This window comes from Astatotilapia calliptera, chromosome 1 (assembly GCF_900246225.1).
Source record: "Astatotilapia calliptera chromosome 1, fAstCal1.2, whole genome shotgun sequence".
Taxonomy (NCBI): domain Eukaryota; kingdom Metazoa; phylum Chordata; class Actinopteri; order Cichliformes; family Cichlidae; genus Astatotilapia; species Astatotilapia calliptera.
The window spans coordinates 24,115,613-24,130,612 of record NC_039302.1 but is presented as its reverse complement, the minus strand read 5'-3'; the positions used below and the strand labels follow the sequence as shown (position 1 = coordinate 24,130,612).

The 15,000-nt window shown below is 41.0% G+C and overlaps 1 protein-coding gene across 2 annotated transcripts in view; it reads right to left on the bottom strand.

The window, feature by feature from the left end:
* Positions 1-5,048: 5,048 nt before the first annotated feature.
* Positions 5,049-15,000, bottom strand: part of galnt2 (UDP-N-acetyl-alpha-D-galactosamine:polypeptide N-acetylgalactosaminyltransferase 2) — a 74,896-nt gene continuing 64,944 nt past the window's right edge. For both annotated transcript variants that reach the window (XM_026170872.1, XM_026170883.1), the window contains 5 exons: positions 13,817-13,909; positions 12,947-13,030; positions 11,764-11,890; positions 10,101-10,220; positions 5,049-10,007 (listed from right to left, as the gene is read on the bottom strand). In XM_026170872.1, the coding sequence (XP_026026657.1) occupies positions 9,852-10,007; positions 10,101-10,220; positions 11,764-11,890; positions 12,947-13,030; positions 13,817-13,909 (580 nt within the window). In that variant the 3' untranslated portion in view covers positions 5,049-9,851. The remainder of the gene's footprint in view (positions 10,008-10,100; positions 10,221-11,763; positions 11,891-12,946; positions 13,031-13,816; positions 13,910-15,000) is intronic.

Genomic DNA, 15,000 nt, shown 5'->3' with positions numbered 1-15,000 from the left:
AGCAACAAACTAAAGAAGACCTGGGAAAAAGATGTTGTCTCTGCATCTGAAAATGAGTCATGGGAAAACAATATTTAAAAAATTAGTCAGGGATACCACGGGCAAATTTATTCAGGATAAAATCATTAATCGGTATTACTACGCTCCTTTCAGATTACATGAAATTGGTTTAATTAAAGATGTGTCATGCTGGAAATGTAGGACAGAAAGATGGACTTATGTGCATGCATTATGGAATCGCGCCAAAGTTTTTCATTTTTAGAGCGATGATTTGGATTGTATGGGCCAATAATTTAAGTCTGATTTGCCAACGTCACCACAGATGTCTCCCCTTGAAGATGGAGGTCCTTTAGCACAGTTAAACAAGTGCGTAATAAGAGTATTGATAGTGGATCTAGTTACTTGTACCTCACTAATCCCTAAGCTTTGGAAAGAATCTCAAATTCTGACAATGAAAATGTGGATGCTGAAATGTTGGGAAGGCTTAATTGTAAAAATGAGATGCCAGAGAGGAGTGGAGCAGTTTATTATGAGTCCTTATCTAAAGAAAAAAACAAAGTATAATTTGATGCAACTCCAATTGCATGTATTGGAGTTTAGCAAGTGAATATTACCCACTAACTTATTGTAAATTGTCTCATACACCTCACTCACATCTGTGTCTTTGAAATGCCATTTTCTTTACTTTCTTTTTTCCTGTGATGCTTCCTGTTTTGATGTTTCTATCTGCTCCAGTTATTCCCTCACCCCCTGGTACTTCTCTATTTTACTGTCCTCCTTCTTTCTGATGCTGCTGTCCACTGGGACTGCCACATCAATCTGTGGTCTTCTGCTCCTTGTCAACCACCAACATGTCTGGTTGGTTGGCCAGCAGCTGCTTGTCTGTCTGGAACTGGAAGTCCCACAGGATCTTAGTCCTGCTGTTCTCAACCACCTTTAGTGAGGTCTCCCACTGGGACTTGGGGACTTTCATTCCAAATGTGGCACAGATGTTCCTGTACACTATGGTAAATGGCCTGTATTTGTATAGTGCTTTACTTAGTCCCTAAGGACCCCAAAGCGCTTTACACTACATTCAGTGATTCACCCATTCACACACTGGTGATGGCAAGCTACATAGCCACAGCTGCCTGGGGCGCACTGACAGAGGTGAGGCGCTCTGACTATCCCAGCCACTAAATTGTGCCTCTCAGTGTATGCTGTCCCAGCTTGGATCTTGATGCTATGTGTAATCTCCAGGGGGACCATTGCACAGTTTGCATATCTTGGGTCCTGTCAGCTGTGGTAGATCTGGTCCTTAGCTCGTGATCAGAACTTCTGTACTGTCCTTAAAGTTGACCTCTTAAGCCACTGGTAGGATTTCTTGATGTCAGCCACTTCCTCTCTCTGTCGATAATACATCCCACGCAAGGGAGTGATTGTCCATGATTGTTCCTCTTCCTGTTCCTCATCAGTATCCATCTTCAGCTGCTTGAAGCATTCTTGGAGATCTTCCTGATCTATTTGCAAATGTGTCATCTTTCATCCTGGATTGTAGTGACATGCACTAATCCTTGCCCTCCCTCTTTCTGTTGCTCTTAGAGCCTCAGGATACTGGACTGGACTTCAGGTGGAGACCTCTGTGCATTGTGACGAGTTTTTGTGTCTTGACATCAGTAGCATCTATCTCTTCCTGTGGACGTCTTATTATTTCAGGTGGCTATCTGATGACCTTATGTATTAATGACTTGGCTCTTATTCCTCCATTCAGCTGGCTTCTCAGTACCTGGCAAGAGGGATCAGGGAATTGATGTTTCGCTCACTCTTGGTGTGCAGCTTGATGTCATGATGTCTTGATCCTACCTCAATAATCCAGGTAAGAAAATCCTGGATGATGACTTATTCGGTGTCTCCAGACTAAAGAAGTCACATGGATTACTGATGAAACATTTCTCCCACTGAAAAGACTGCATCCAGATGAACACGATCAACTTTCTGGGATTTTAAATGGAAAAGTTTGTTTTATGGTCTTATTTAATAGTTTTTGCGCACTCTTACCCTGTTTGATCTTAATAACTACTAAAATTGTAAACTTTTTTTTTCCAGGAGGGAAGCAGTCATAGATGTGAACAGATGCAGAGGGCCTGCATCAGGTTACTATAATAGTGTGAGTTACAACTAGATAAGCAGTCTTCAGCAAGGTAACAGCACACTGGTATAATAAGGACTGTCTTTAAATAAATAATATTCTAAATTTGATTGCAAACAAACGCAAGGCTGCAACCCATCAACACCTGGAACTCAGTGGTCGAGTGAGAGACTAAATAAGCTTGAATGAGAGTAAATCTGGGAAGGTCAGCTCCAAAATCCTGCCAGAAGACTTTCCAAGAGTTGGGGGTGTCAGCGTCCATTAAGTTTAAGAAGGCTAAATAGATGCAAGCATGCAAGCTTTGGTGGTCTTATGCTGCTCTGATTCAAGAAAAACAGCATTTTGTCAGCTGTGCGTATGTACAGTTTGCTAATCTGTCCAATGTAGCACAGCTCCAGGAGCTCCAAAGGTTCAGGAAGACCTGGTTACACATCCAAAATATATATAAGGTAATAATGTATAACATGACATGGACACGAAGCAAGAGATGTAAATGAAAACACACATTACTGAGAAAAACCGAGCAATCAGATGATCCCCTGTAAGGAACCTCTTGGGAAAAGCTGGGAGGAAGGATTGCTGTTTAACAGGAAGAACCAGGCTCAGGGAGAGGCAGCCATCTGCATCGAGTTGTTGGAGGGTGAGAAGAAAGAAAAGAGAAGCACCAAGAAAACCACAAAGTCAATGACTTCTTGTGGTGCTAAACATACATAGGGCCTAAAATATATTTATCTCAAAGGTTTAGGATGAACACAGTCTGGATATATTTATATTTGTCATCATCTTATATAGATCAGTAAGTCCATATACACCTCTCAAAAGAATTAAAGAAACACTTTTTAATCAGAGTATAACATCTTCTGGGATATTTATCTGGTCAGTTAAGTAGCAGAGGGGGTTGTTAATCAGTTTCAGCTGCTTTAGTGTTAATGAAATTAACAACAGGTGCACTTTGAGGGGCAACAGTGAGACAAAAATAAACATGCTGATTTTACAGGCAAAATCACTGACATTTTTTTTTTTCCTCATCTTTTCTGACTTTTTTTTCCCTACTAGTTTTGGATTTAGCTAGGTTCAGTGTCATTTTTGGTAGCATGAGGCGATACCTGGACCCTACAGAGGTTGCAAAGATAATCCAACTCCTCCAAGATGATGCATTAATACGTGCCATGGCCAGAAGGTTTGCTGTGTCTCCCAGCACTGTCAGAAGTATGGAGAAGATTCCAGGAGAGCTGGACGAGGCCAAAGGTGGTCCTCAACCCATAAGAAGGATGGGTATCTAGAGTTAAAGATGAGCACTGTCAGAGCTACAAAATGACCTCCAACAGACCACTGGTGTGAATGTCTCTGACCAAACAATCAGAAACAGACTTCATGAGGGTGGTCTGAAGTCCCAGCATCCTCTAGTGGGACCTGCCTGACATCATGGAGCCAGATTGGCATTTACCATAGAATACCATAATTGGCAGGTCCACTACTGGCACCCTGTGCTTTTCACAGATGAGAGCAGGTTCACTCTGAACACATTTGAGAGACGTGAAAGCGCCTGGAAAAGCCATGGGGAATGTTGCTGCCTGTAATATCTTTAATCATCAGTGGTGGTGGGTCAGCGTTGGTCTGGGGAAACGCATCCATGGAGCGACGCACAGGCCTCGACAGGCCTGGCAACAGCTCCTTGGACCTTCCTTCAGACAATCTATCGTCTCATTAAGAGCATGCATACATACAAGCACATGGGGGCCATACAAACAAATGGGAACTATTTTGAGTTGCTGCAATAAAATGTATTAACCTTCTGGAACATTTTTTTCCACTTTGATTTTTGGGGTGACTTTGAATTCAGTCCTTTGTAAGTTGATAATTTTAATTCCCATTAAACAATGTGGCACTCCTTTATTCCTGACACATTACTCAGTCCATATCAGTATAGGTATCCAGCATCTTATTTCCCATTGAGATCTGATGTCTTTTCAAAATGTTCCCTTAATTTTTTGAGTAGTGTAATATACAGTCATATTTTTAGGCTGTACATCTGATTTGGGGCAGACTAATGGAAGAAATATAAGTCTTCATTTTGTTAAAATTCAAGGGATGCTTTATAATGTACATAATATACACTCACGAGACACTTTATTTTGTCAGTCTTGCTAGTATCGGGTTGCATTTAGCAAGGTGCTGGAAATATTCCTCTGAGATTTTGGTCCATAGTGACATAATAGCATCACACAGTAACTGCAGATTTGTTGTCTACACACCCATGATTCCAGCACATCTGAAAGGTGCTCTATTGGATTGAGTTGTATTGGATTGTCATCTTGAAGAAACCTGTTTCTATATTTGTCAGCTGCATGGCCACGCTGCTAATCATGATGCACTCAATCCTGATGGCAGCAGGCATCAGAAGATGGTAAACTGTGGTCAATAAATCCTTTGACCCATAATCAATAGTCAAAGTTAATACTAAGGGGCTCAAAGTGTCACGGTAGAAATCTAGAGACATCAGCTGTACCTAATAAAGTGACTGGTAGTAGATTATCTGTCATTATCTATTAGAGTCACACTGTGCTGCCAAATCATTCATTTCTAAAAGTCTTGCATTAATTTTGCTTTGTCACTCATATGCTGCCTTGTAGCACAATACTCACACTAATGCACTCGGCCAGCGCGCTACAATGCTTGACTGACGGATGGAAAACTTTTCTTCTTTAAATATTAAAGCCTAAGAATACATGTAAAATTCATGCACAGCTGCCACACTGCAAATCGCTAAAAGATCAACCAATGAAGGAAAACTTGAGAGAACTGGATTTACTTCCAGCTGACAGATGGATTCAACAACACTTAACCTTTTAATCCCTGTACATATGGTGCATGTTTAGGGTTGTCGACTGTCAAAACTTGAACAGCAAAAATAAAAAGGCAAAACACGTCACACACTTTTGTTTATATATATAAATGTATTTATTTAAGTTAATCATTTCTCCTCATTCAAAGTTGAATTTCTGCATTATCTATAAAACAGGGAACAGTTAGAAGCGCTGTACAGTCTGACAACAAAACTAGGAACTGCAGCTGAGTACACTGTGTATATATGTACATACTGTACACACACTGATGTAGGTATATACAAAAATATACACTTTTACATGTGTGAACCCTCGGGTTGCATCAGCCACCTCGTAATGTGAATACCAGCCATTCAGAGCCACATGCCTCTCAGAAAACACATTAACCCACCAGCTCACACCCCACCCCATATCCCACCCATATTGATTACTGTTATTATCTGTCATTACCAGTTGATGAGACTTTTACAGTGTATCGTCTGCTGTGCATGATCTGCCCCTATTGTGCCCCGACTCATTTACATTGGCACAGCCGCTTGTAGAAGACGGAGAAGCTTAAGCAGTCCTGAGCTGGATGTCTCAGCAGGGCTTTTCACTTATTAGAGAGAGGGCCCTTCTTCTGTTAATCCTATGAGGGGATTTGAGGTGGGCCGATAGGGGGAAAACGTCCCAGGTTTTTGACAAGTCGTGACTGAACTTTTCTCCGTTTAAAGGAAAAGCTGAACGAACACAAAGATTTTGCTTCAAGCTTCCTTTTCTTGTTTAACTCTAGCAAATAACCCCTTGTTTCCCTCCACAGCGAAATAAATAATGTCTAGTGGCTCAGTGGGTAGGATGCTCTTATTTACTGACTCAAGCTCACGTTTTATGTTATTAAAGAAGACGACCATCTGCAGGATTGTCAGTAATATTCTTCTTACTCGATGTTTTCCCTTGTAAATTTATTTCAATAGGCATTTTTTGGTTTGTGCGTCATCATTTTGGCTCATACCTAAAATTATTTTTTATACGCACAAGATCACTTGGTCATAATTGGATCACAACCAAAACAAAATGTTCTGCATTATTGTGATGCAGCCTAGCACGCTTTAACTTTTGATTAAATGGCTCCAAACAGGTAAACGCACTACGAAAAGATGGAACCATGATATGATACTGGGGATGACTTTTGTTGAGCTATGTTTCAGAGTTGTTACTCCTCTAATGGATATTTTAAAGAATATTTTAAAGTTTTTAAGACATGGAAACACGCAAACGACCATTTTTAATCCCCTCTCTATCATAAAACTGACACAAGACCAGCAGATAACAGCAGTCCTGCCCACAGTGGCTTCTACAAGTTGAGACTGGAGGGAAGATACTCATTACACTGCAAGCAAGCTGTCACGGAACAAGTCCTCCGAGACTGTTTTCCAAAGACTTTCACCCCTTCTTATTCTTCATCATACAGCAAATTCGGAAAAGGAAATTTGGCACGTTGTGCAAAAGATGTAAACATTTAACCATCCTTTTGAAATGAGGCGCTGCACTTAAGTGTTACAGTCATTTCTTCTGTGTGTAACATAAAAAAAGATTAAGAAATAAAATAGCAAACCTTATGACAAGTATAAGACTAGCTTTAAAAAGAAAAGGCTTCAGACAACACGGGAACTGTTGCAGACAGGACTGACATGGTCACTCAGGTGAGCACAGTCGGCTTCTGCGGAGTAGCAAACTCACATGGAGATCTTATAAAGCAAAGACAGAAACTACCTCAAGTCCTTCTTCCTTTTTTTGTTTCGCAGCTGATCATGTGTGGCAATAGAGGGCGCTAAAAACTACTAAATAAAACCTCAGCATGTTGGAAACCTTCACTTATTCTATGCTGACTGAGATATCACCACTACTCAAGAGGCTGCACAATTTCTGCAATAATCTAGACGATAAGGCGATGAAAAAGTAAACGAACTAACTACTAAAATGTGTACTTGCACACATCTAAACCGAGACAGATTTTGCATGTATCCTATGACAGATCTTCCCATTTACACCCTTTGAGAATCAGCTAAAAAAAAAAAAAAAAAAAAAACTTCAATGGTGCCCTTTCAAGAATACATCTAAATTAAACATTTTTATATTTTTCTACTTTTAATAAGATTATTTCTCCTGTAACCTGCCTTTAAAATCTCCACTGAAGCGTCTGATTTCACAGCACACACTGAAATAGAAAACTGATGTTCAAACCTAAATTTCACTTAATGCTTCTCCTGTATTGCAACCATGCTTACTTAAGACACTGAAAGTGTTTCATTTTGTTTTGCATTTTCCAAACCAAACCAGACTTTTCCATGTTTAAAGTAACACATCATCATGAAATCAGATTTGGGCCTTTGGATTTAGCATCAAAGGCAACACCAAATTTTTCTAAGCAGGGCCTTGCCTGAGTTTCTCTCTGGCCTCGTGCCATGTTGTGGGTCCCCTGCCCTGCAGCACAATGCAGCAACCTGTCAAGTCACAGGATAGGCTTTTCAAACCAGCTGCAGCTTCAGCTGACCTTCTCAGCTCCACTCACCCCACTTATAAATGAACATATAAGACAAGGCAAACAGATACACAGAAAAAAAAAGTATCAGACAGCAAAGCAACCGAGGCCAGCTGTCTTTGTCAGTTGGCGGCTCAATAAAATAAAACCAAAGGAGTTTCGGATGTGAGTGTGCACGAGAGCGGGAAGGACTGAGAAAAGCAGAGAGCGCACGACTTTAAAGATGACTTGAGATTTCAGCTTTCCTGTACCCAAACTGTACATCTGTTCAGAAATATTTTGTGTTCCTGTAGTTGCCTTGAGGTCGCCAAGTGATGAGTCACACTAAATTTAATCAAGCGCAATTTTCCCAAACTCCACTGTCATTACTCATCGGTGACTAACAGCACAGGAGATCATAGCAGTGAAGATGAGGAAGTGATGTGAAAGCCTAAAGGACATTAGAAACAAAACATAACAAACAAACTATTTAAAAGGCAAGAGTTAATGGACTCGGAAACAGATAAATGTACTGCAAATCGTATCAGTAACACCACCTGGTAACAAAAACTGCACCGTTTCATGACACCAAGATATTGTTGATCTGCATAGTAGTGTGGCAGGAAAAAAAAAGAAAGAAAGAGTATTCTTATTTCTACTTTGCATCAGCAAAAGCTGCGCAGTCCTGCTTGTGCAATCAGAAAAATCTGCTCTCCTCTTGCAGAAACAGAGTGAGGACAAACAGTAAAACCTTGTTTACTGCAGTTCCAAACTTCAGAACAGATGGCTCATCTAACAGGAAAGTTAGAGGAAAAAAAATATGTTGATGTAAATCACTGTGACTCAGTGCAACGCTGGAAACATGTCGGCGATACATGCAGTCAGAAGTTGCTTCGCTACTTGTCGAGACTTTTCTTTTTGCATGAAATCTGCTCTCAGGCTGGAATAAGCACAGTTTGCCGTTGTCAATAGAGAGACGGACGTCTGACACCTCGATGAATTAAAAAAACCCAAACAAACCCCACTTTACTTTGCTGCAGGGTTGCATTGTTCCTCCTGCAAGGTCTAAGTGTAGTTTTCTTCTTTAACTTTGTAAAAGTGCTGGAAGAGGAGAAGCAATCATCTCAGTCACATCTATGCAAACTCTACATTACTGGTAATCTCATTACTGTGTTATTAGAAATGCCACATTAGCAGGCAACACCTGTTGGCTCTGGAGAACAAGCTGCAACATGAATCCAGTTTAGATGTGATTGTTAGACAGTAAACGTTCCACAATGGCAACATATAGACACAGGCAAAGGAAAGCAGCTGTGCAGGAAAAACAAAGAAAAAAAAAAAAGATTAAAACTGAGCCTCTCCACGGGGAGCAGGCACAGAGCAGCGAGAGTATGTAAAGAAAACCATTTTAATCACTGGTCTTTCTGAAACTCAAAACATCCTTTTAAAAGTTGGTTCCATTTTTTGATTAGAAAGTAAACCAAAATAAAAGAAAAAGGAAAAAAAAGAGAGACTGGTGACTTATTCTCTGGGTATTTTCTCTGTGGAAGTATTGGAGGCTGCAGCAGCCAGTACTACAGCCCAAAGACAGGAAAATCTTCAGGGAGGCATTCACAACACTTCTGAGGGGGGAAAAAAACCCCATGCAAAGCAGCGAAAACCCTCCCAGATTGTCTTCACCTCCACCAAGAAAGAGTCTGTAGAAAAACTGCATTCTTTGCCTCTTTTCTCTCAGTTGACTCTGTAAACCAGTGAGAATAAACGAGAGGAAAAGCTCAAGGCCTCGAGTCCATTTCCTCCCTTCACATCACTCAACAACCCACACCTCCCCGAAACCACAACCTGAAGGCTCCATCTGCCATTACAGGATGCTTCCAAGAAGAAGAAGAAGGAAAAAAAGCAAGTCTCTGTGGACAGTTAACAGCAAGAAATAAAAAAATATGAATAAGAAAATAAAACAAGTACACCAAAAAATTCTCTTTCCACCAGCATTAAAGAAAGGAGAAGAACAATTTCGCCGTTTGCAGCTGGAACCATCAATGAGAAAACACTGAGGTATGTATTTTTGAAACAAAAGCCTCTTCGTCTCCTTTATCCTCGTGATCGCCACCATCCATCCACCACATGCAGTCAGGTTCCTGTTAACTCCATTTGGGTCTCCCGGCCCCTCCCTTCATTACGCGTGGCTCATCGTTTAGGGAGATGGGTGAGAGAAGGGTGCGCACGTGACTGGCTGTACCTCTGTGGAGGAGGAAGGAGGAGAAGGAGGAAGAGTTTGTCTTTCTTCTTGAGTCTATTCATCTTTTTAGCCGCATCTCAGGAGTCTGTAGGTGTTTCTCTTCGCTATACCGAGTCTTCCGGGGATCTGGAGCGCCCCCTACGATTGTAAATTGAGAGTGAACTTCCACTGCTGGGTGAGGCTCGGGCTGCAGACCTCCACAGTGAGTCCGCCCATCCTGGCGCTGCGGCTGTCCAGGCAGAGGTTACTGCCCACGTGACGAAGCTTCGAGTTGGACTCGATCTGCTCCCATTTCTGGACGACAAACAACACAATGTCACAAATATTGAACGCTGTACCTTTTTTGGGGTATAAACAACAATAAAGGCGATTTCAGTGTGTGTTTACCTGTCTGCTGTCATTCTCTCTACAGCCTTGTAGTTTGATGAGGGAACCAGCTGTTCTGTCCACCACAGTCAGACACAGGTCCATATGTTTTACCGATTTATCCTTGGTTAGAGCCCATTCCTTTATAAAAATGGATACACGTAAAATATTAGTACACGTAAAGCATGCTGGGATGTTCTCAGCAAGGCTTTATCTAATAACACGTCTTTTATATCAAGTAATGATCATGTTTTCCTCTTATTTACACAGGAAAAATAACAAAAATGTATTTTGCAAAATGGGCACCATGGGCAGCATCGTGATAGAGAGAATCTGGAGCTCCCTGTGGAAATCTCACAAGCAGGACTCTGATTGCTCTGAGAACACAGTGCCCATGTTAAAGCCACATTAAGGCCATTAAATAAACCCAGCAGGTAAAGCTTGGTGGCTGAGAAAATCTCTGTATATTTTAAATCAATTTTAGAAAGTATACAAACCCATAATAATAACAACAATAATAATTGGCCGTTAGTTTAGTAAAGAGACTGCCTGGTATGAGTGTGAATAAAATGGAGACATTATTTGTGGTACTTCACTTCTGTTGTGTCTCTTTGAGAATGGCTAGAACGGATTGAATGACATCACAGCGAATGACTTGTTTGCAGTTTTCATTATGTGGGATTAAAAATCAATAACCAAGTTTTTCAGTTTTCCACTTCCGCTTGGTGATAAAATTGCATTTTAAAATTCTCCCCAGTCTCTCATACCCCCCAAAATCCAAGGTTGTTCATTTTGCCCTCCCAGCACTGCAGCTGTTACTGACTACATTCACAATTTTGTTTGTTTTTTGCCCCTGGTAGAAATAAAAAAAAAAAAATTCATTCATTCATTTACTATTCATTTTTTAAAATGAATAGTAAAAACAAAGTACACCCTCTTCCAATTCTAACGTTTTTCATATAAGAGGATAATAAAGCACCATGTTTGCTTTTTGCCAAATGTGGCCCTGTGAATTACAGCAAAGCGTCTCCTCTTCTGTCTCGTCTTCTAAAGGATGTTGCACAACCATTAATATTTCACGGTTTGACCTTGGGAATATTGGTACATGTCCTGAACATTTTCCACTTGTGAGCAGATATGTTTCTTAGCTGTATTTGCTGTATTTATGAAGCAACACTGGAAACAGTAAAGACCTGCAAATCCACGAGGGTAAAACAAGACACGTAAATCCAAAAAAAGCCAGCGATCGCTGACTCGAAGCGACAGCAGTTTTCTTCTCTACACCTGTCATTCTATTTCAGGATTCAACTATTTGAGAAACTGCTGACAGAAACACTCCCCACAAACTTACACACACAGACATAGTGTGTATCCTCCTCAAGGTACTCCAAGAGCTGTACATTTCCTCTAAGAACAATGTTAAAATGCTGTTATGCACTACTCTATATTTAAGTTAAAGTTTCAATAGATCTGCTCTACTCTTGTCTTAACAACCTCGTGTTTAAACATCTTTGTCCTTTTGATTACAATACATTTACTTTAAGTATGGCACTGTGACCTTAAATACGTAAATCCTTTATCATACCCCCTGTGCTTTCACCATATGTACACCACTTGCCACTCACGAGTCTCTAAGGTTAGGATTTTACAAGCTGACCTGGGTGTCCCCTCGCCGTAACACTACCTGGTTTCCCCCTGCATTGTGACATTCATAGACGCCGACCACACCATCAGCAAAGTGACCCAAGGTGTCCAGACAGTTTCCTCCCTGCTGCAGGGCTCCGAAAGCAATGTCCTGGTGATCTGGGACCCTGAACACACACACGAAAAAGTGTTAGTGAAGCGTGTATTCAGTTTTTCAAGCTGTTAAAAAGCCAAACAAAGAAAGCGTACAGGCCGAGATACAGCAAGAGAGGAAAATAGTCAATTTTCTTCTGACAAAACAGGACAATGGGGCTTTAATGTTTCTGTAAAAGTTAAATTATTCAAATTAGAAGCATTAAAAAGGTGCAATTTTAATGTTCTTCCCCCTGTGAAAACATAAAAGCAAGAAGTATGCCTGAGATTTAATGTGGTTTTTATGCTTTTAAAGATTGTTTCACTGTGCAGTGATACACCATGCCCCAGGCTCATGCTAAATTTGAATACGCTCTCTGAAAGTCCCACTCTGACCAGTTGCACATGTGCATTTCACAGATATGCAGAAAGCCCATGAACCTATCAGCAGTAGTTCTACTTTATTATCCTGAGACATGTGATGGAGAAGATTTGGTCCAAACAACCTGAACTGTTCCAGTGTGCGATGGTGATTCTGGTGTGTTAAAAATAAGGGTTTTTTTGGTAATCCTCAAAAAAATCTTTGTTTCTCACCAACGCTGCTCAACAGATTTAGATGTAAGCAACTTTGTACTTACTTAAAAGTACATTCAAGCTCAAGGTTTGCCTATCTGACAACCTGGAAGAGTACCAGAGTCTGTGACAGCGGTCATAACTTGACCTTCAGGCAAAATGTAGCAAAAACGCTGGGAGTGGTGCAATCTAGCAGTCAGATTTAAATCAGAGGTGCTCTCTGCTGAACTTGTGGACTCATTCACATCAGCCACTAATTGCGAACCTGAGAACCTTGTGAAAATGTAATAATGACCTTGAATCATAACTCCTGGTTGGGCATTAGCGTCACTGCAGTCTCATTTGTGTATAAAACATCCCGCCACACATTAGCACAAAGTCATATTTCAAACTTCTGGCTGAGGAGTGGTCTCCTAACAATTTGGTAAATGCAATTTAGTTTTGATTATACAACATTACATGTCATGCAGTGTAACACTGGCTCCATCATATTGCACAGACTGCCCTCATTTTCTTACCTCAGCTCAGGGTAGACATTCTCCAGGTACCATTTGAATGGCTTACAGTTTAATCTCTTCTTCATCTCCAAACGACTCTGGATACTGAGGGAGAGGAAGGAGATGGAGGAAGAGAATTAAAGGGTTGAATCAGCTGTGGTTTCATGTTTAAATTATACGCCTCGTCAGTCGCTTTGTAAGGGGAGAGAGTGGAGGCTCGGGGCATGTCTGAGTCTAGATCCTTTGGGGAAAATATAACTGTTTGGACTGACACTAGAGGGGAGATGCCAAGTCTGTTCCCACAAGGTCACATAATAAGCATATATAGTGCTGTCTAGCTACTCTGGTTGAATGCGAAAGTGCTTATTGCTGTGTAGACTTCTGGATGTGTGGCATAAAGCAGAAGGAAACTAGTATAAGGGTGAAAAGCATTCCTTAACACACTTACAGTACTTACTTTGTCCTGCTGGTGGCATAAAACTAAGAGGATCACAAAGTCAGCAGGTGTCACCCCCTAAAGAACATGAATGTCAATCCATTCAGCAGCTGTAGGTATTTTTTTTTAATGGCGGATGACTGACGCTGTCACTACGCTTGAAACAATCCTGCGCCAACCTTTTTAAGGAGCGTTGTCATCCCTTTAGGGCATAAATAACAGCAGCGTTTCCGGTATTGTAAATCAGCCACTGACTTTTTGTCCTCTTCTGAGCTACATTAACATCCTCACTTAAGTATAAAAGGGAAAAATTACACCTTTTATGGCTTACATTCTGCTAATTGGCAGTACAATTATAATTATTATGTCCATTCAAGTGGCTGCCTTTGTAATTTTATGATCCAGCTCCATTATTATGTTCAACTCCCACAGGGCTAATACTTCATAGTACTTACTTCCCATAGGGGACATTTCTTGCTGAGGGGACAGCGGCATAGTAGAAGTTTTTATACTCGTCCATCCACACCTCTGCTGCTCTCCTTGTGTTCCTGATGGATGGGTGAGAAGAAGAAAATGCACAAAGGCGAGGGAGACATTGGGTGAGGATAAGACCGAGAGTCGGTGAGGATTTAAAAAAAAAAAAAAAGACAGAAAGGTATGTGGCACACTGCACGACTCCTGAATGGACGTGTCTGTTTGGTGGTTGTGACACACTCACTGCCTGCTCATACACCCCCCGACAGCCATCAGAGGGCACAGTTATCCTGGCTGTACAAATGTGAATGTGTGTTTATTTTCCCTGTTATTGCAGCCGTTGGTCAACAGCGTGTGCATGCTGCCAAACAAAGTGTTGACGTGTGACATTTGACAATTTGTCAGATTTTTATTTTTCGAGTGATGTAACGGACTTCTGACAGACTACGTGTCGGCTGGAGTCAATAAAATACAACTCAATCTTTGCAGTCCAGAGCAGCTCAAAGTATGACACTAACAGTCCTTCCTTAGACCGAATCAAGACAAGAGAAAGAGTGCAATGATGATTATAGCAACGGGGGGTAACACTGAGACCTTAGTAGCTTCTGTTGCTCTCCCAGTTTGCAAACCTCAGTACTGGAACCAGTTTATATCGGCCTCACTGTTTATGGATTGCACAAACACTATTTTTGCAATCCAGTTTCTTAGGAACAGATATGCTCCTCTGGTTCATGCAGTGTCTCATAAAGTAGGATAACATAGTGAGAAAGTTAAACAAGCACTCCAATTACTATTTTTGTGAATTTTCAGGCAATTATTTCACAGTTCAGACTTAAAAATAGGGTTAAAATTGCTAGCAGGGTTAATTATAGCCATAACTGCAGTACAATCAGCTTCATTATGTTTACCTGTGAACAAGGCTGGACTGGGACAAAAAATCGGCCCGGGCATTTTGACTGGAGACCGGCCCACCAGGATAAAGATTGAAAATGTGACGTCATTCAGGGGTAAAACCGCAAAGGGTTCTGGGAACTTGTGGCAAGAGGTACTAGCGCACGCAGGCTTTCAATTGAACTCAGTTACACAGCGATAAAAAGAAACCCAAAAAATGGCAAGAAGCTGTTGTATTATTAACTGCAATAGCTGGTCGCATGACAGCCACGGG